At 41.6% G+C, this 20,407-nt stretch overlaps 3 protein-coding genes across 4 annotated transcripts; 1 reads left to right on the top strand and 2 right to left on the bottom strand.

The window, feature by feature from the left end:
• The first annotated feature begins 632 nt into the window (after window positions 1-632).
• LOC108901692 (C1q-related factor) lies at window positions 633-5,624 on the top strand. Its single transcript, XM_018703259.2, has 2 exons — window positions 633-1,551; window positions 4,467-5,624. The coding sequence occupies exons 1-2, from the start codon at window positions 904-906 to the stop codon at window positions 4,644-4,646; spliced, it is 828 nt and encodes a 275-aa protein (XP_018558775.1). The 5' UTR covers window positions 633-903; the 3' UTR covers window positions 4,647-5,624.
• A 6,394-nt stretch (window positions 5,625-12,018) lies between these two features.
• On the bottom strand, window positions 12,019-16,543 carry dcakd (dephospho-CoA kinase domain containing). Of its 2 annotated transcripts, none has more exons than XM_051066378.1 (5): window positions 15,816-16,543; window positions 14,960-15,071; window positions 14,116-14,319; window positions 13,596-13,683; window positions 12,019-13,329 (listed from the first exon to the last, which is right to left on the bottom strand). In XM_051066378.1, the coding sequence occupies exons 1-5, from the start codon at window positions 15,930-15,932 to the stop codon at window positions 13,044-13,046; spliced, it is 807 nt and encodes a 268-aa protein (XP_050922335.1). In that variant the 5' UTR covers window positions 15,933-16,543; the 3' UTR covers window positions 12,019-13,043. The 2 variants fall into 2 exon arrangements, with proteins under 2 accessions (XP_050922335.1, XP_018558862.1); XM_018703346.1 differs by having other exon boundaries at window positions 16,220-16,543.
• A 92-nt stretch (window positions 16,544-16,635) lies between these two features.
• pus3 (pseudouridylate synthase 3) lies at window positions 16,636-20,143 on the bottom strand. The gene is given in 8 exon segments (XM_018703255.2): window positions 16,636-17,116; window positions 17,919-18,091; window positions 18,240-18,349; window positions 18,583-18,681; window positions 18,683-18,767; window positions 18,849-19,126; window positions 19,264-19,705; window positions 20,020-20,143. Coding segments are annotated over 7 exon segments (1,437 nt in total). The 5' UTR covers window positions 19,684-19,705; window positions 20,020-20,143; the 3' UTR covers window positions 16,636-16,844.
• Between the last annotated feature and the right edge of the window lie 264 nt (window positions 20,144-20,407).

Genomic DNA, 20,407 nt, shown 5'->3' with positions numbered 1-20,407 from the left:
AAGAGCTCCCGCTACTCACACACACACATACACGCCCAGCCACACAGGAAGATAAGGAAATATACAAGTTCTGACCTTGGCACAGCAGAGTGAGTGAATCTCACATTAAACTATAAAAACTCTATCAGGCTAAATCTATATCAATCAAGCTGCCTGCTTACTATTAGATGAGGACTTCTGTTACTCGAAATAAAATATTTTCTTGCATGAGTGCACCAAATCAATGACAACTGTTACATTTTATTGAAAAGATTACAGAATTCTGTAGGGCCACAAGACAGGAGTGTATAGATTTCAGTGGTAGAACATATGTGGTCTTTCTTAAAATATTAACCCTTCATAGCCAAACAACCTTTCCTTGGATCTTTTTTTCAATCTCTAGCTTCATCATCCAGTAAACACAAATTAATTATGTTATCATTTACTGTGCTCTATACAGTATATCACACTCCTTCTTTATGTCCTCTCTGGTTTCTCACGTCTGTGTGTAGGAAAGTGCCCTCCTCAGCCCTGACTCAGATGGTTAGCGAGTGTATGTTGCTCACTCTCTCCTCCCCTTGCTTCTTTTCTTTTTTTTTTCTCTCAAGCTGTCTTACTCTCTCCCTCCTCCTCTCCACTTACTCTCTCTCCTCACTCTCTCAATCTCTCTCTCCTTTTGATCACCTCGGTCCCTTGCTCCACTCCTTCTCTTTTACTCCTACACGGCTCTGTCACTCACTCACACACTCATACCGGCTCTCCGTGGGCACCAATCTCCACCATCCACATCGACTCGTGTTTTGCCAGGTGGACGCACTCCCCACAGTCACCATTTCCACCCCGGAGAGTTCCACGCTGGCAGCGCAGCCCCTTCCCCGGCTGAGCATCGGGCGGAAGACCCTGGTGGCAGCTGCTGTGGGGGTCATGCTGGTCCTGGTTCTGGTGGTCCTCATCCCTGTGCTGGTCAGCTCTGTTGGCACGGGTGGCGTAGATAACAGCGCGAGCCACTACGAGATGCTGGGTACCTGTCGTATGGTTTGTGACCCCTTCCCCAGCACGGGCACGACAGGCACGGGTGTGCATGTGGGCACAGATACGGCGACCACGGGCCTACAGGTGGACGACGAGGCAGATCTGAGTGATCACAGCATTGGCCCACCACTGCCTACCTACAGTGCTCATGGCCCACAAGGCAAACCAGGACGTCCTGGCAAGCCTGGACCCCCAGGACCACCTGGAGAGCCAGGCCCACCAGGACCTAAGGGACCACCAGGAGATGGTGTGGACATAGTACGGACAGGGATATTAGGCTTAGGGGGAAAAGGGGCAGTTAGCACAACCACCTACAACACCACGCCCCGGGTAGCATTTTATGCAGGACTACGAAACCCTCAAGAAGGTTACGATATTCTGCGGTTTGATGATGTGGTGACTAATATTGGGGGCAACTATGAGGGCGCAACGGGCAAGTTTACCTGTAAGATCCCTGGCACCTACTTTTTCATCTACAATGTCCTGATGAGGGGAGGAGATGGCACCAGCATGTGGGCTGACCTGATCAAGAATGGTCTGGTGGGTAAGACTTTTAACTCTTCAGACTTCAAAACACTTGGTAATTCAATGTTGAATTTAACGAAGTGGGGGGAATCACAGTCTCTCATTTACTGACATAATGAGTTATGAACCCTGAATCATACACTGTGATGAACCCACATCAGAATGCTCAGGGAACAGTGCAACCAGTGTGCTGGCAATCTAAATTGAGTAGTCATGCATTCATGTGTGTAGTGATTTTAGGTCTGACTTAGTCCAGTGTTATAGTCAAGTATAATGACAATGCACAGTGGCACACTGCCAGATTGTGTATCTGTGCATATTACACATCCAGTGATGTACACGTTGAAGTGTGTGGAAGGAGTGCAGTGCTATCTCAACTCTGCACACATCAAAACACAGCCTGGGGTAGTGGCTAGTTCAAAGCTGGTGCCCTTTGAAATACAACAAACTTCATGGAACCATGATGCCAGTGTGCGTTATCAGACTGCCTGTCAGGCCCGAGCGTTTCAGTATCGAATCATGATATTTGCTATATTCATGGATAATTTTGTAATGTCTTTAAAGCCCCAGGTGATGACAGTGATCAAACACCATTTAATCTGAACCTTGACATTTTCCTGCAAACATCTCAGCCAGACTGCAGTGGGCTGTACAGGGGGATGGACACAATAACCCAAACACCTGTTCATTATAATGCAAACCAGTGCAATAGCCACACTATAAATGCCATATTTGTGCACTCTGTGGTCATAGTTTTTGGTCTTTTACTAAGTTGCATTGCAAGATACAACACACTAAACACATTTGGTTGTCATATTTGAATGCATCATACAGTAAGGTGTTATATTATGGTATTTTATGCCCCCAAGAAATAAAATACCATACACTGCAATCCAAGATAACAACACCATATCCTAAAACCATCTCAGTATTTACAGACTACTCACAAGAATAGAGATTTAATTTCACACATGTAGTATTTATTGAAAGGTTAGACTTTACATTACATTCCTCAATGTCTTGCTCTTGTGAGCTTGGTGTCTTGAACTTTTGTAAATAAGAGTTACAAGCAAGGATGTACACAGACATTTTAGGGGGCAGTGACTAAATTAAAGGAGGGCAACCCCACCCTTACCCATTCCTCATCCTGATACTGACACACTACATCACAACAAACTGTCTGCTCTAATACACATACTTGACATTTCACCATAAAGAGAAGATTTTTCCACTTACACTTACTGGGTTTTTTTTAAAGACATAAAACAAGGTAATTGTAAAAACAGATGTAGGTGATGATAAACAGTGTTAGATTTACAGTTCATGAAACCAGCTCAGTTTCAACTATAACAAAAGAAAAAATATATACCTATTAGAGCAGACAGTGTGTAAGAACTGCAGCTAGATATTTTAATCACAATGACTCACCTGTTGGCTGGCTATTGCTTTGTAGAGACTTCCTTAAGCTTCCTCCCCCAGCTCTTAATCTCTGCCTCTGTCTGCTCCCTTTAGCAGGCAGCTGCCAATGTTAACACTGTGCAACACCCAAGATGAAGTTCCATTTTTAAAATCTATTCTCTAAAGCAACTATGAAAAATGATGAAAAGGGTGATAAGTAGTTTCCATTTTATGAGCAGTAATTCTTTTAAAATAAAGAATTGTTGAAAATGTCTATTAATCTACACACATATTACAAAGATTACAACACACTTACCACATAATCAAACACAAATTCAACCTCTATGTGGTGCACTCATAATTAATATGTATGTATGTGGTCCAGGGGGCACATCAGCCAAAGAGGGCAAAGCGGCATCAAGACGCTACACTCTACACATCCCTGGTTACAATATTACTGATACAAGTTACACAAGTCTTCACAGCCACAACATAAAGCAGGATACAAATGTTACTGTAGATGAAACTGTCAGTCAGTGTTAATTTGTTAGCAGTGGACATCATGTTGCTGCCAGCAGAGCTGAGGGTGGACACAGGGAGAGAAGGGACTCTAGGCTGCATTGCCCTCATGTCTTAGAAATCCATCATCATGCTGTCATCTGTGGCTCAACCTCTCCTCTGCAGACCCCGCGGCCTCTTGACATACTTTAATACTCCATTGGCACTAATTAGAACTCCATGTTCCTATCCTGGTTCTAATTTGGTTTAGAACCTGTCGCCACAATCTGGATGAAGCAGGGATTACACTTCAGTGGTTGGTCTGGTGAAGCTGCAGCGTAACAACCAACCTGGCAACCCAAATCATTACACATCAGCTAAAGCTTAGAAGGGATATGTCCTTCAGTGGCTAACTGTACATGAGCAGCAACTTCGCCCTGGTCTCACTTTTTCCAGTTGTGCAGACATGCAAAAGAGATTTGGGTGTTATGCTCCAGATCTAACACCCTCAGTAATTAGCCTGCATAGATGCGATGACACTCGTATTCAGGAGGATGTGGCATTTTACAGTGCTCCACCCAGAGAAATGTGGATGTAAGAGTAGAACATAAGGCAAGGGAGGATAGGATGCACTGGCATCCTTCCTCAGAGGCAGACTGACTCAAGCATGACCATTTCAGTTGAGTCATGAGAGGAAAAACAAGATATTCACCACAGGGGACACACTTACACAAAGTCAAACTCTTAAATTCAGTCCACGCTTCTTATAAATCGTCTTTTCGCATGATAACAGTTTTTGGTCTGCTCATATACTCATGTCAACCAACAAAACAGCAAGTCATTAAACGTTAATGAACAAATTCTCAACCTCACTAATGTCATCTTGATATTATCCTCTGGGTCTTGTTAAGAGAAATGTATAATAATTACATCTTGTATTTCTGATCATAAGGTATTTTGCGATAATGAATGTGAATCTGTTTCTTCGCCATTTCACTTCCTCTCTCCTTGTCTATATGTTTGTCATATTCCAGGTCAGGGCCAGCGCCATTGCCCAAGATCAGGACCAGAGTTATGACTACGCCAGCAACAGTGTCATCCTTCATCTGGATGCAGGTGATGAGGTTTTCATAAAACTTGATGGGGGCAAAGCTCACGGAGGCAACAGCAACAAGTACAGCACCTTCTCAGGGTTCATCCTCTATGCCGACTGAAGACCGGACTAGACGTGGGCTCGGAGGTGAAAGGTCATAGCCAGAAGACATTCAGTTCCTGACTTTCACTTGGCTCTCACAGTAAGGTTCACGTTGCCCATAGCCACCGATCCACAATCAAGATTGTTTTCACAGGTGTTTAAGGTCAGGACTGATACAGAGTTTTAGGCTGTGTATCTGTGGCTATCGGTAACCGTCTACCTCCTCATCCATACGTTCTGTTGTATACAGGGTGCCTATGCCGCTACGAGCGACGTGACAGTTACTGCCATGTGTCATGCTGAGGTGCAGTAACGATTCTGACAGTGCCGATGCCTCACCATCATTTTTGAGCTGTCATTTCATATTCAAGTCTGGAAATCCAACTGTCGTGGCGACTTCAGTGTTTGTAAATGTGCTGTTTAGATTTATGTTGAGGTTACATTCTCTCACGCTGTTTGTAAGATAAGATGCTGTGCTCCGAAGACAGAGGAGAGCTATTTTGTCAAAAAATACTGGAACGCCAAAATGAGATTATGATTGTTTCAAATGGCAGACAGTGTCACAAAATGTACTGTGTCCCAGTGTGATGATTTGAAAAATCATGTCATATCCGCCCAATATATTTGGCATATTGTTAGTGTACAAACTGTAAATTTGATATTGAATCTTGATGTCTGAACACAGTCAAAGTGGTGTCAGCGCTGCACATACATCCTGTTGTGTGTCTATTAAAATGATATAGCTGTTGATAGATAGTTGTATAATTATATCATGTAATGGTTATTAATGTGCTTATTTGTAAAAAAAATATTTATTTGCTTCATGCATGCAACATCTGTTAAAATGTTCTGTATGTTTCCACAAACGATAAAGAGAACTACTGTGATTTTAAACAAAGTTTGAATAACTAGTGTGGGCTTAAGGAGCATCTATTACTGTTGCTTTGACTTTTAATGTCCATGATTTTTCATTAAAAAATTGGGTTTTTTTGCATTTCCTCACACATTATCTGGTTAATGCGGAGACCAGCCTTTGGTGTTGCAAATGTTACACACAAGAGAGCCATGCAAGCACAGCAAGAGGCAATCAACGCAGAGATGATCACTGAAGGGGAAAAGTAGAGAAAATCACAGCTGTATTAAATGCCAAATGAAGCAGGAGATGATTGTGTTTCACAATCAAAGGAGAGATGCGTTTTTTCCTCTAATGGGCGTGGAGAAGGCGCTGAGATATGGTGGCAGAAAGTCAGGGGACGGGTGTTAGAACATATCATGACAAAGCTTAGATCAGTGTCGGAAAGTAATCCAGGGCAAATTAGGCTCTGGCTGTGACTGCAACGGAAGTGTCAGAGAGAAGAAAATAGCTTCCAGGCCTGAACTGTAAAAACCAATATATTTTTGTGTTTTCTTAAGAGCTCACTTTGATATTATGAAATTCTTTGGACATTATTCGCCTTTGACACGGGCCACGGAGGGTCCATAACTGTCTCTTACTTAGTTTGAAACACCAAGTTAAGAGTTCAAGAATGAAAGTTTCGAGGGCATCAAGAAATGCAAATATGGGAACCATGTCAAAATGCACAGTTACTCAGTCACTAAAGCTTTTAAAACTGAATGTCAGCATAGCGTTACCTGTCATAATGACTGAAACTCAATCAAATTCAGCATTTTATTCTGAGCTCTAAATTGGTCTGACAGTGTGCAGTTGATTAAAATGACAGAAAGAGACTAGATTGCCACATTGTGCTGTGTTTGAGCACGTCTTCGTCTGCTCAGTGGCTCTGTGCAGTAAAGACCAGGAAGTCCTCTGGTCTAAACTTAAGCTTGTCCTAAGACAGCAGAATTCCTCCAGACACAATTAAGACTGAGGGTTCGTGCCTAAGCAGAGGTCACCCGAGCCACGGGGCAGCTGAGCACTAGCACGGTCTGTTTTCTCCTTGCAGGATGTATGAGCACATCGTCAAATTAGAGACTTCATGTCACGATGTCAAAGACAAACGCCCGCGGAGCGCGAGAAACAGCTTTCACTGCTGAAACCACTGAAAGCGAACACTGCCTGAGAGTCTGCAACATCTGTACTTTTCCTGAAGACCTCAGGGAGAAACACAACCACACCAACACCATTCTTATATTAAAACGCTTAGAAGGCCACAAAGATTAAATCAAAGGTCCAACAGCAAAAATGTGAAATGTATGTCTTCAAAATGTATGAGTGAAGGGAGTAAAATTAAAATACACCTGAACTCATTGGTAGGCAGTTTCGCTTCCCTCCTTCCCAGAACATAAAAAAAAATAAAAAAAATTTTACGCCACCATATTAGCAAATACTACTTACATTATTATATCACACTGAACAGATAAAAATTAGCCCCCTATTTAGACATCCACCCATCCTTCTTGAGTCATTTTTCGAGGTCAGAGTCACACTGGCAGTAAGGGTAAGCCCAAAAACGTCTGTGGAAAAATGTTGAAAAATTCTCTTTGCCATCTTTTCCTCATCCTGCAAAAACTGGGGTCATCCTCACTCAAGCCGTTGTAGTGGTGGAAGCGACACAAACCCCCCTCCTCAGGGGTGTTTGGCTTTGATAGTGACTCTAGCTGAACAACCTACCCAACAGGACACTCTGCGGGGCCTGTGTTAATTTGTGATGAAACAGCATCTGGACTGTACGTGATGCTTGAACGTTTAAATCACATTTCATCTCATGTCCTCCCCAACTTTAAGATGGCCCAGGGTTTGAAGATAAGTATTCCTCTGAGAAGTGCCATAAGCTGCTTTTTGTTGACGTAAGCTTCGTCTCTTGGACTCAGCGGATGAGGGGATAATTTCAGATTTTCTACTGTACCCTTATTTCATCATATATTATTAGAGGGATTTGAAAGATTATGTCTCTATTGCAGACTTGTTTTAGGTAATCTCCAACGTATGCAACTGAAGGAAATTTTGATTCATTCACTCGCACCCACTCCCTATCAGTAAACTGAGATGGCTTCTGCTTGACATTTGCAGGGGGCCAATTGGTGAGGCCTGAGGCTTATCAGGCTAATGCAGAGTGTGCATGCGCATTAGTGGGTCCGTGTGTGTGTGTTTGGGTCAGTGCAGGGAGTCAGCGTTACGTGTGCGTCCATGCACGTGTCTATAGTCTCTACGAGACAGGAGAATGCTAGGTTTGGAGAGAGAACCTCCTCTGCAATGTCTGAAGTGACGTTAATGAGCCCTTGGTGTTGTTATCTTGAGCGTCTTCACTTAACTCACCGGGGGAGATCCAAATTAGAGATAGATGCTTTAACTGTCGAGCTAAATTGCCCTTCATGCTCATGCACACTTCCTCCCACTAAATATACAGCCACCTGCCCACGCCAATGTGCACCAATTGTTTTACTTGAGTTAATGGTCACACACATCCTTATACTTTTGACATGTAACAAACACCCAGCACACACCAGAAAAACCAAAAGAAAACACAACTGAGTGTCATACTAGCATCTGTGTAAGCTTGCACTCTGAGTGGTGTTTTAGGAAATTAGCATTAAACAGAATGTATAGCTGGGGCTGATGGGAATGTCATTAGTTTTGCAGGTATCTGCTAAAAAACCAACACGCTGGACAAATTAAATGAATGCCTGTGCAAACCTCTTGCTAATCATTCGTTTAGACATTGAGATATTTCATTGGACAAGTGACTGCTGGTGGTGTTAGAGGACAAGGCGGGGGAACGTCAAAGTCACAAGGCACTCATCCTCTGAAGACCACGAATGTCTGCACCAAGTTTCATGGCAGTCCATCAAACTATTTCAGTCTGTACCAAAGCGGCGGCCCGACTGACCGACCGCCGTCCATTCAGCCATGCCGCTAGCGTGGCAAAAATCATTGTCTCCTCAATACTGTCTGGCTGTCAATAATAAGTGACACTGAAAAGAATCTCACCAGCTGCTCTGCCAATCCTCTTCAGACCTGTTATCTTACGGGAGACCACAAGCCTGCATATATCACCTTGGATTCTAAAAATAAACAGCAAGTGTTATGTGTACACTAGCTGAAATCCTCCAGGCTACAATCTGAAATGCAGCACACTTATAGCACCTCTGAGAGCAATTCTTGAGCGTGGTGAACAGTAGCATGTTATAAGGGATAAGGCAATATTCTTTTTATACAACATCACATCAACAGTTATGCATACAATATCTCCTCAAATTCTCCCCAAGTACAATAAGGTGCCTGATTACAAGGAAGAGGCAGTGTGTGTGCATTCTCATTTTTAAACCGGCATTACGTTATACTGCTAATGCTCATATACTGTAGTCGTTATAGGGAAGGGCCTAGACCAACTTTAATGTACAGAGACATATAGAATTTGCAAGCTGTCTTGAAAAGTTGTACATAATTTCTCATCAATGTTCCAGTGTCGTCAGCCTTAGACCATGAGAAAAGCAACTGTTCCAAGAAATAGGCTGATTAATGCCAAAAGGTCATTCATTTGTGGTCAAAATCCCATACTGTGAAGAGATGGAATCTCACAGTAAGTGGGGGTGAACACACAAAATAATAGACATGCATGACAACATGCAAGCTTCCCCCACTTCTTTCCCCATCATCATGTTTGATCTTGGGACTGTCCAGCGTGTCAGTGACTCAATACCAACGGCCTTGTTCCCTCGTAGTCCTGACTGAGCTGGGGCTAACGCGCAGGGACAGGTTGAGTCATGTGGCCGGGGCCGCTCCGCTGGCGTGTTGCCTGTCTCTTCACCTCACCGCAGTCTCGTGGATGCAGCCTGACAACAGGCTACGGAGGCGCTGTGAGTGCCCCTTTCCTCAGCATGACACTAGATGCCAGAGTTCAAGAACACTACAGTCGTTACAGTCGCTCAGGCCACTTTATTCTACCCGTTGGTGTCGGGCTGCATTTATGACCTGTTGTGCTAGGGGAGAGAGGGCATATCACTGTGGGTTTTTCATCATTGCGCTTTTTGTCAATTTCTCACAATTTTTTTCATGTTAAATATTGTACAGATTCAAAAATATAAGTCCCCCCTCTTGCACAAAGTGAGAGAAACAACCTTTGTTGTCCAAACATTCCAGGAGATAGAGCATTTCATTTTGGTAATCCAAGACTTTTCCTTTAATGCAACCATAAGGTTTGGTACACATTTCAATGTGTTACTGATGAAATGACCTCTTGCCTCTTGAACCAAGAGTCAGAGTCCAAAATAGAGGGTTGCACTATTTTTAACTTCCTCTGTCAGACTAAAAACTGCTGCACAAAGGAGGATGGTTTGCAGACAGTGATGAGACAGGAGTTGTTGGTTACTTGGATGGATACTTTTTCTGACTAAACTGTGTGAACTTATTTTCCCATTAGCAGCCAAGCTAAGCTAAGCAGTTTACTAAATGACTGTTAGCAGTCTCATTAGCTCCAAGATCTTTATTTTCCCACTTGAATAACTTTTTATTGAACAAAATGGTGTCCAAGAGTGAACAAAATTCCTGTGGTATGTAAACAGAGGAGAAAATAGAGAAGCTCCTGAAGATGTGACTGACTAGCACTAGCTGGTTAGTTAGTTAATGCTTAGATCACCAGGTACGGCAGTTCACCCAGTAGCCCTGTGAGTAGTCACTAATTCACCAGGCTTCTGGCGCCACCTATTTCACATGGATGAAATTTGTGGTGTGACTGTGTAAGGCCTTTAACATTTACATCCAAAACAGTTGTTTTTACATACACACTAGTCACAAATACAAATGCTAGAATGTGTTTATAAGAAAAAAAAAGTGTCACAGCTGAATTGTTTTCAACAACTCCTTATGAATACTGAAAGCTTACAACCCTCTGGGACTGCATGCTTTTCCATTGTGGTGATAAAAAATTACCCCCCTCAAGTAAATGCTTCCGACACAAAACAACACTGACCAATGCAACAGTTGCTGAAAATTTGTTTTGACTGTTAGTTATCCTGAGTTATGTCACGTTTGGTGCAAAGCTATTTATTTTGTTTGCCTTTGCCCAAGCTGTTTTACCTTCCCTTTTGGCAGTAGGCGTGGGGAATGATGAAAAACCACTCAGACAGGAGATTCCAAAATGTCGACACACTGTGGTGCCTCCAGGCCAACTCTCTGAACATGATGGTGAGATTATAGATGTCTTTACCCCCTGCCATCAGAAAATTATTTGCTCCGCTCCCAGAGAGGACCCACAACACACAATAAAACAGCAGGTTGTGCCTGCATCCATGCACTTTTACAAAGCATAACAAGGCAACTTAAGACTTTCACCTTTTAGGTTGACACCGTCAGAATTAAACCCAATTTATATTCAGACTGAGACTTCACCACCCTTTTTCTGCCTGGAGCATTCACACTTGCTGGTACAGATATAGTCTTCCTTCCTTGCTCTGCATCTGGCCTCTGTCTATGTCTGAGAAAGAGACTGAGAAAAGGCACACTTGGAAATCTCTGCTGAACAGCTGGCTGCCCAATAAAGCATGTTACCCCCCTGGATCACGGCAGAGCCAGGTTTTTTTGTTTTTTTAAATAAAAGCAACCTAAGAATAGAAGGTCTTTATCGTGGCTCTGAATGTCAGACACCCTGGACCGATTACAGTCCAGCGTGAGTGTGTATATTATACGGACCATTCTACTGTATGTACTGTTTGCATGTGTTTAAAAGATTACATTGTGTACATGGCTGTGATTTTTGTGTATTGCATATGTATCCAAATATGTGGCCATGCAGCCTTTGGTTCACTGCCCCCCACCCACCACAGCCCGAGTCACTTTGCATTAATTCTGCACTGGCTTGATAAAAACAAAGAGTAGACCAGTAGGGACTTTAGACGGAGCCAAGTGAGCCACGCAGGCTCGTGGGCCCTCAATGCCAGGATGATGTCACCACGCCTGCCTGTGGGCCTGAATTTTCATGCCTAAGCTCTAATGTGAAGAGCAGCAAGGACATCACTACTAACCATTAATACAAGTTCATTTTTATCTTCTCCTGAAGTCTCGTCACTAACACACCTAATCACATGAAGAATTTTTATGTCCTTTGAGGAGTTGGATATTAAAGTACTGGTAATATGACTTCTATTCCTTTATTACAGGGGCAAAAAATTGAATAATTAGTTTTGAAAATCAGTTTTTGTGCACTGGACCTTTTTTGTTTCCAAATCACATTTGTATATATGTTGTACTAGTTTTCCAAAGTTTTTCTAGCTTTCCAAAATGACACTGTTTGTACATCACACTCAGATTTAAAGTTTAACTCAGACAAACTTTTCCTCCTCATCAGATGACAGTGAAAACAGCCCTCTAGTGTCAAACTGCACCATCATCTTTCAGCACCATGAAGCTCAAACTTCAAAGTGAGGCAGAAATAAGTAAAAATACAGACACTATCTGATAGTTGTTCCTTTAAAACAGTGGTGTTGGATCATTTATATTTAAGTTAAGCAGCTAATGTTACAAATGTATTTTAGTTATAAGTGAGTGTGCATCAAAAAAAAAAAAAAAAGAAACATCACAGTATTTACAGAGGACAACTTCAAGTGTAAGAAAATACAGTGATAAATATTGTCTGTTAATTTGTGTAAATTAAAATTGTTCCCATTAAAAATGGATTGTCAAATACATTCTGTCATATATCTTCATTATACAGGTCAGTAACATACAATCATGTATTCATATTCTGTTAGCATCAGATCATTCCTATTCAGCACTTAAATTTTATTTTTTTAAGAGGGCATTTTATCCAATTTAAAACATATCCATTCTGGAAAAAGCTGGCTTTTTTTTTTTTTTTTTTTTTTTTTACAAAAAAGAGAAGTGATGGTGCTGAATGGATTAAAACTACAGAAACCACATTGCCTTTTATTTGCTCATTTGCTCTAATTTTAAATTTAGAATCTATGCAATAGATTAGGCATCCCAAAATGTCTAATTTGAATCATTTGATAACATGTAAAAGGTGTAACCAAATAAAGTCTCATAGTTTCTACAATCTATCACATTTGATGGTTTGACTGCTGCATCAAAATTAAGATTTAGCCAGTTTATAGGCTCCAATCTGCCATCACAGTTGAGAGCATCATTCTTATAACCCAGCAAAGGTTGGGGGAGCTTGTACAGCGACTGAGCCTCTAACGTATCCATATTTTAGTGTCTCATAGTAAAACCCACAGAAATTGCACATAGAACCCCTTCACACCAAAGAACATTTGTCAATCCACATTATGTCAATAAGGTAAGTCCGTGTTAACTTCCAACAGAGCATGTCACACCACTGAGCTCTGGTGGTGGGTGCTTTGAAACTAATCTCACAGTAAATTGCATCATTATCTCCGACCTGCCTTTGCCTGCTTCTATTCACTTCCTCGTCTTTGACCACATCTTGGACCAAACCCTTTTCCCCCCTCATTTTTCCTGTTAGGACAAAAGTATCTTGGCTGCATAGAGGAGAATCCCACTCAGACCAGCGGTGGCAGCAATAGCAATGACCCTCACTAAGAGGAAGTCCATGGAGTCCTCCAGCTTTGTATGCAGCCGCAGAACCTGCCGGTGGGTGTCCTCCCGGCTGCCTGAGTTCTCAATAACGTGATTGGCCAGGCCACGCTTTTCATTCAGTGGCATCTGTGCAGCCACGCGCTGCTCGGCCTGCTCCTGGGTCAGGCCGTCCCTCTGCATCAGGCGCGATAGCTGAGTGGCAGGGTCACTGAAAAGGAACAGACAATGGAGGTTATTTATGGTGCAGCCAGGGCGCCTTGTTAAAAAATCCAGAGGCAGTGAGTCATGCTAATAAGGCAGAGAGACAGACGGAGAGAGGTAACCAATAACTCACAAAACTGGGCTTAATGGCCATTGTCTGTCAAAAACAAGCTGCCCAAATACTTAATGATTTAAAATATGAAACCTGTAAACAAACAGTCTAAAAGTAAAACTCCTGAGGTGATGAGGGGAGAAAACAAGCGGTGGGCTTACCAGTAAACCACCACAGTGTGGTTCAGAAACTGAGTGAGACGTCTGGTTTCAAAGAGAAGAGGCACATCCAGCACCACATAGCGATACCCTAGGGAGGCGGAAGAAAAGGGGGAGCATTGTGAAACAGAATGAATTAGTGTCAACACATTTACACTCCAACAATGTGAAAATACAGGCAACACAATCAAGATAATTACTTTTTAACAGCATAGAAGTTGTGTTTGAGAAGTTTACTTTCAGTCACCTTCTTGACTTGTTAAAGAATTCATGTAGCGAAGTGTTACGAGTGTTTACAAGAAAAGCTGAAGCAATAACTTCCTATTTTTATCGCTTACTTTCACCCTCTACCTGATAAAATGTTGGGAATATATCTCACTTTCTGGTTCACAGAGAGTAATTCATAAAGCTTTGTCAGACACAGCCTCAAACCTAATGCCCATCCCTCCCCTGAAAAACAGACTTGGCTTACGCTCAGTAACCCCCCCCCATGTAACCGAGCCAAACCCAATCCCTCCCTCACCTCTGAGAAAGTAGAACAGGATCTCTTTGAGCATTGCTTTATGTATCTCAGGGTGGGTGATGGAGTTCAGCAGCTTCCTCTTTTCCTCGCTTGCAAAGATGAGCTGACCCAGCTTCTGCCTGTCGATCTCACCGTTCTCGAGCAGGATCGCTGGCCCGAAGTGGTAGACAATGCGAGAGTAGGCAGGAGTGTGTGGCTCCACAACTGTTTTCAAGGAAAGGCAGTGATATTGGTGACATTACATCACTGGTTTAACCGTCAAGTTAAAAAATAAGTCTTTAAAGTGATTGATTTGTCATCAGTAACTCAATATTTTACAGTGATCTGTAAACAAAACCAATAAGTATAAAGGACGTTAAAAAACGGCACACCAGGAAGGAGGGAGGTGGAGAGGAAAATATTTAAAACATTTTTTTAACAGAATCATCAACCGCCAGAGTGTAATTAAATCATTAGCCTAATGCCTCATGTGTTCTTCTACATGCAGCTGTGCACTCCTCACCTAGTTCCATGACCTTTTAATCGTCACCACATAACTAAAACATCATCCCTGCAGTCAGCAGAGACAGCCTTCATGATTCATGCACTCAACATGAATCATGACGCTTTTGTCTAAATGAACCTCCTACAGGCCTAACCTCTTTATGTCCGTTTAACTATAATAATAATGATAATAAATGTTATTATTACACAAACATAGTTTGTACATTTATATGAATCATAATTTTCATATACTGTTTATCTAAGTGGCTGTGTCCTGGAGGAGAGTTCAGCTGGATGAACGGTATTTAAACTAACACAGTGTATATCTGAATAGTTTGCAGGGGGAGAGATAGTCACCTACCTTTTCTGGCCACAACATCAGCATCAATGATGGGGCACCCAAGCTCCCGCAGCATTGAAGACACTGTGCTTTTCCCTGAGGCAATGCCTCCCGTCAGCCCTACCAGGAACATCTTAAAGCAAAGATACAGAAAAATGCATCAAAGAAATGTCAGTACTGTAACAATACTGTTACTGCCATTGTTTATGGTGACTCAGAAAAATTACACAGAAACAATAAAAAACTGTAATGGTGGCACAAAGACAAAACTTGGCTAAAACTGGGCTAATTAATAAATACCAATAACAAAAAAGAAAATATAAGACATGCATCAGGGAAATTCTCACTACAAGGTAAAATACACAAAATACATCTGACAAATAAACAGGGCATGAATAAAGTAATGAATAAAGAGCATTGTTACAATCTGAAACTAACAAATACCAAAGCTATGGATACATGAAAGTGTAAGCTATTTCAAGTAGTGTGGAAAAAGTACTCAGATAATTCTTTAATTAAATCTGACTAAAAGTAGTAAAACCACAGTGCAGAAAACCCAAAATTCTGTAAAGGAACACATTATAGGCAAAATAAACTTAAAGTATGAGAATAAAAAGCAGCTTCTGGATGGCCCATTTATGAATAATGTATATAGTTTTACTGGATTAGAACTATTGATGTGTAAGTATAAATTTATGGTTGCAGCTAATTTATATACTGTTCTATATACTTGTTTTTGTCTATAATGAATACATTGTAATTTATTTGTTATTGTACTTTATATTATAGGTCAGAATAAGAATGTGAGTAAGTTGTAACTAAAGTGGCTAGATAAATGTAATGGAGTAAAAAGTACAGTAGTAATAGTAACATTCACCTCTGAATTCTTGTGTTGTAAAAGTATAGAGACGCAGAAAATCTTCATGCAGATCAAATAATTTAATTTCTTGCTGGTTGAAATGCGGTTTATTTGAAGCCCTCCCGAGGCTGTCATGAGGTTTAGGAACACGCCCCCTGCTGTGGAAGTGATGAGCTACACTCAGCTTATACACTAACCGGCTGGCTGAAGCTAGCATGGGAGTGAAACTGGTTTGACTGGTCGGAAAGTCAGCTTTGAAGTTATTCTTAACTAAACCCAGAGATAAACCCTACCGAGGTCCGACAGCCCGGTAATATCAGTCAACCTATTTAGACTGTGACTGGTTATTTCCAAAATAAAGTACTTTTGTTATTAGTGTAAAAACACACTCATCTTGTGTATTATTTATTTGTTTGCTTTACCTTGTAAACTTGAGTCTCTTCAATTAAACTGAACGTACAGTGGAAATCCGTGCGGAGCCACAGTAGAGGGGCTGGTGCAGTAAACAACCAGGACTGCTAACAAGCTAACGTTAGCACAAGTGTTAATCAGGTCAAAACGACCACAAATATAGAAACAAACGAAGCCGCGGCCATTTCCGCTCCGTTTTATCAAAGGTGCAGTCTGATAAAGATTTTAAACAGAGCCGTATTACTAGATACTGTGGGCTATAACTCCGAATTATACTATACTAACTGCTAGCGACCTAGCTTCCTAGCTTGACAGGCGTCACCTTTAAAACCTTCCCAGATCTCTTGCTAATGTGACGTTCGTTCCGTCTTGCTAATTTTGAGTTCCCATTCAACTACACTTAATACAGTTGTGTTGTAAACCAAACTCAGCAAAAGCAACTTTATTTCAAAACATGTTTATTATCATGCCAAAGAAATATCTGCATGAAACAAAATGGAAATTCACCATTTTAGGACATAGAAAGGCAAATCCTTTGTTTTGTGTCCTGAAATAAAAAGGAAATAAAATGTTTTCACACAAACAAAAATGTTATAAAACAAACTTTGGCAAGTCCAGTTCTCAAGTGTTGAAATATTAATCTTCCACTTTATGGTCTGTACTTTGCTTTGATGACGGCATCTCTGAAGAGACAGGCAGAGTGGGGGAATTGTGGGAATGTTTGGACCTTTTTCCTTTGAGGACAGTTTCACCTCCGTTCTCGCCCTCCTCCCTCTCTAGTCTGCCTCTTTTTACAAAATGGTCTATCCTAGACTCCAGGCTCTCACAGCATGGACGCTCAAGCAATGGTCGGTAGTTTCTCTTCCTGCTGCCCTCTACTAGCCAGCAATGGTTAGAGGATACTGCACCTTTGGACAGAGAGTAGCAAGACAATTTATATTTAAAAATATGAATAGGATGCACAAGGATGGAAAGTTGCAAGTATGGGTAGCAGCAAGGTTGCAGGTAAAGATTATATTCATTATCCATCAATCAAATGATTTTCTCCATTAATAAATTATTAATCTTGTCATAAAATGGCCATAGTGATTTTCATAGCCCAAGGAAATGCGTTAAAATTGATTGTTAAATTTAATTAACAGTCTAAAACCCATCAAGTCCTCACATTTGAGAAGGTGGAATCAGCAATGGTATAAAAATGAAAAATTACTAAACCTGTTAAACAACCATCAAAATACATAGTTGCTCATTTATTCTGTGTTGACAGCTAATTGCTGCAGGTCTAATTAGCAAGGGTCTTTGCAAAATTCCTGGCCATGATTGTGCTGTTAGAAAACTCTACCACCAACATACAAATTTTAAATGCTTTTCTGTATGCGAGTAAATGGGAATATGAGACTATTTGGAAGCAGTGCTAAAAAGAATTAGTTCAGCGCTATCATAATATTCTTCTTCAGTTTGGGCAGTTGTCATGGCAACCTCTGTCCACAGACCCTCAATTTGGGTAAGGAAATGCTTCACAGGCACAAAAAAAACCCCATCTCTTTCAGATGGTCAAAAAGAGTGTATATAAAGAGGTGGACCAGTTTTTGCACAGACTGAAAGCATCATTTTTTGATACAAGCAAACTCTGTCTTTGAAAGTTTACACCCACAGAGAAATACTTTTGTAATCAAGTTAATGACATCTAGGGCTAAGTGAGCCTCTCACCTGTGGCCTCTAAACCCTTGATCATCCCGAGGAGGACATGGGCCTTGACTGCACTCTGGGTCCAGTGTTGCTGCAATGCAGAGAGGATGTAGTTCACCTCTTCAGTCTCCTGTTTCCAGCTCATACCCTCAAAGTGGCAGTCGTACAGCACCAAAGGGTAGTCTACTGCCATGCTAGCAACAAGAGGGAGAATGTTAAAGAAAGATTTAAACCTATATTATTTAACTATTTTATATATATTTGTATAAGACTTCTAGTGGTAGTATAAAAAAGACCAAATGCAATGCAATGCACAGCCTTTTACCACAGCAGTCAGTTCACCTGTACTGGGGCTTCCTGGGGTTACTCTGGATATCCAGGAGCTGAGTAATTATCTCTGGGGATTCCAGTTTCTGCCCTATCAGGAGAAGCACTGCCATCATGCATCGTACCTGTGAAGTAACACAGCAGAGACGACAAAGGTCAGAAATCAAATTAGTTCAAAATTTACAAGACAGTGTATGTAAATTGCAAACATCTAAACAGTCTTGCTGTTATTGAAGCTTTGAGAGAGATCTAATGAGAGACTTGATGTATATGGATACAATGGCTTAATATGAACATTTTTCAATTTATCGTCAACCAGAGCTGTAACACACATGAAGAAAAAGACCAGAGTTTTTACCTGATGGTAAAGGAAAGCTAATCCTTTTATCTCAAATATGAAGAGGTCATATTGATCTGTGCTGCAGGTGTGCTGAGGCTGCACAGGCTTGACTGATGCTGGACAAGATGGTCCTCTCAAACTGCAGGACTCCGTTGCCCACATCCATTTTGCACAGGTTGCGGAAGTCGTGAGTGCCCTCGTATCTGTCGGGTGCCAAGAGAGCCTCAAATCAGAAATGTGAGATCAAGGGGAGACAGTGTTTATGATGTTGTGCTTTCACCCACCTTTTAGCAGCCTCTGCCATCAGCGCCACATCCAAAGATCCTCGAGGGAAGTAGTACCGGTAAGTGCGGGACTGACAGTCAAAGCGTGCGCTGAAACCCTCGGCTACCGGTGCCCAATCCAAGATCCTGATGTCCTGGGGCAGGACTCTGTTCAGCATCTTCACATATGGGACCTCAGAGACAGGGGCTTTGTTCTTGGTACTTAAATCAACATTTTCCGGGAGTGTGACGCCCAGTCCTCCGCAAAACTGTGTGGAGCGTAAATCGATAGTAATGACCTATGGAAAAGAGATAAATGTATTTAATTACTGTGTGATTAAAAACTATACATTTGTGTAAGACATATCATGTGTATCAAGTTGTACCAGTCACAGTACATACTGTATTCCTCATTATCAAACCTCAGTGAACTCACTTGTGAAAACGCACTGACTCCTTTATCAGTGCGACCACACCGGTGATAGTTGGAGCTCTGTCGGTCCTGGATCAGCCGAGTCTTCAGCAAAGCCTCAAAGAGTCTGGCCTCCACAGTGTTGTCTGTGTTCTCCTGAACCGCAAAGCCCTGGTAGGCCCACCCCAAGTACGCCAGCCGCAGAGCCACATGGCGCTTAGGGTGGGCAGAGAAGTCGAAAGGACGCTCCTTGTTTGCTCTCTTACCCTTTTTACTGCTGCTGCTGCTGTTACCATCAGGTTTGCAGTCTGTGTTTTCATCAGTGCACGGACTAGAAGTCACCTCCATGTCCTCTTCAGCTCCACTCCTCTCCCTCAGCTGGGACTTGAGCTTCTCCAGCTCTGCCTCCAGCTCCTTTATTCGCTGGGTTAATGCCTCTGACATGCTGCATGATAAATGACAAAAACTATTTACAGAGAAAAGTTAAAATATTTCTACATATAATTAGCACCACGGTTACATCCTCTAACTTAGTCTCATACTTTATTATTTATCCTTTCCTTTATAGTGTTAAAGACAGTTAAGCAGAACAATTTCTACTTTTGATTAATTCACAGTCACATTTATTTCAGACAGTTAGCTGGAGTTTGTTCCTGGTGAGCTTACATACTGTATTTTGACTAGCTAAAAGCTAACGTTAACGACATCGGTAAGCTCGTATGGTAAGTTAGAAATTGGGTGTTGGTCCTAAATAATATCGCAATAAAACCGAGTCTTTACCTGTAATTTTGGTGTCAGTGTTGGCAGTAAACCTCTGCTTTTTAGTCACTTTTCTAGGTTCCTGGCGCACACATGCTACTTTTCATGCTGATACTAGTTCGCTAATGTCGGAGCAAATTAAAGAGCGGACATACTTCCTCTAGAGGGTTTCTGGGTAATGTAGTTGACTACCTAAATTGCCTCGCGTAAAGTCATTAGGAACTTCTTGTTCTGGTTTTCTACATTATAATACAGGGTATCACTATATCAGTTTTCTCCAGTGCTTTTACTTTGGTAGTTAATCTGCAGTGTGCTGCTAACACTTGAGTACTTTTACTAAACTAGGATTTTTCAGATAAGACTTTAACAGAGTATTTCTGTATCTACTGTACTGGTGCTTTTACTCAAC

Source organism: Lates calcarifer, linkage group LG23 (assembly GCF_001640805.2).
Source record: "Lates calcarifer isolate ASB-BC8 linkage group LG23, TLL_Latcal_v3, whole genome shotgun sequence".
Lineage (NCBI taxonomy): Eukaryota > Metazoa > Chordata > Actinopteri > Centropomidae > Lates > Lates calcarifer.
This window is presented reverse-complemented; position numbering and strand designations above follow the sequence as displayed.

Coding starts and splice junctions, on each gene's coding strand:
- LOC108901692 (XM_018703259.2), top strand. CDS start 904: ATGCTGGTCCTGGTTCTGGTGGTCCTCATCCCTGTGCTGGTCAGCTCT. Junction 1,552..4,466: donor ACCTGATCAAGAATGGTCTG/GTGGGTAAGACT, acceptor GTCATATTCCAG/GTCAGGGCCAGCGCCATTGC.
- dcakd (XM_051066378.1), bottom strand. CDS start 15,932: ATGACAGCCTCGGGAGGGCTTCAAATAAACCGCATTTCAACCAGCAAG. Junction 15,072..15,815: donor TACAACACAAGAATTCAGAG/GTGAATGTTACT, acceptor CTTTGCTTTAAG/ATGTTCCTGGTAGGGCTGAC. Junction 14,320..14,959: donor TGATGTTGTGGCCAGAAAAG/GTAGGTGACTAT, acceptor CCTTGAAAACAG/TTGTGGAGCCACACACTCCT.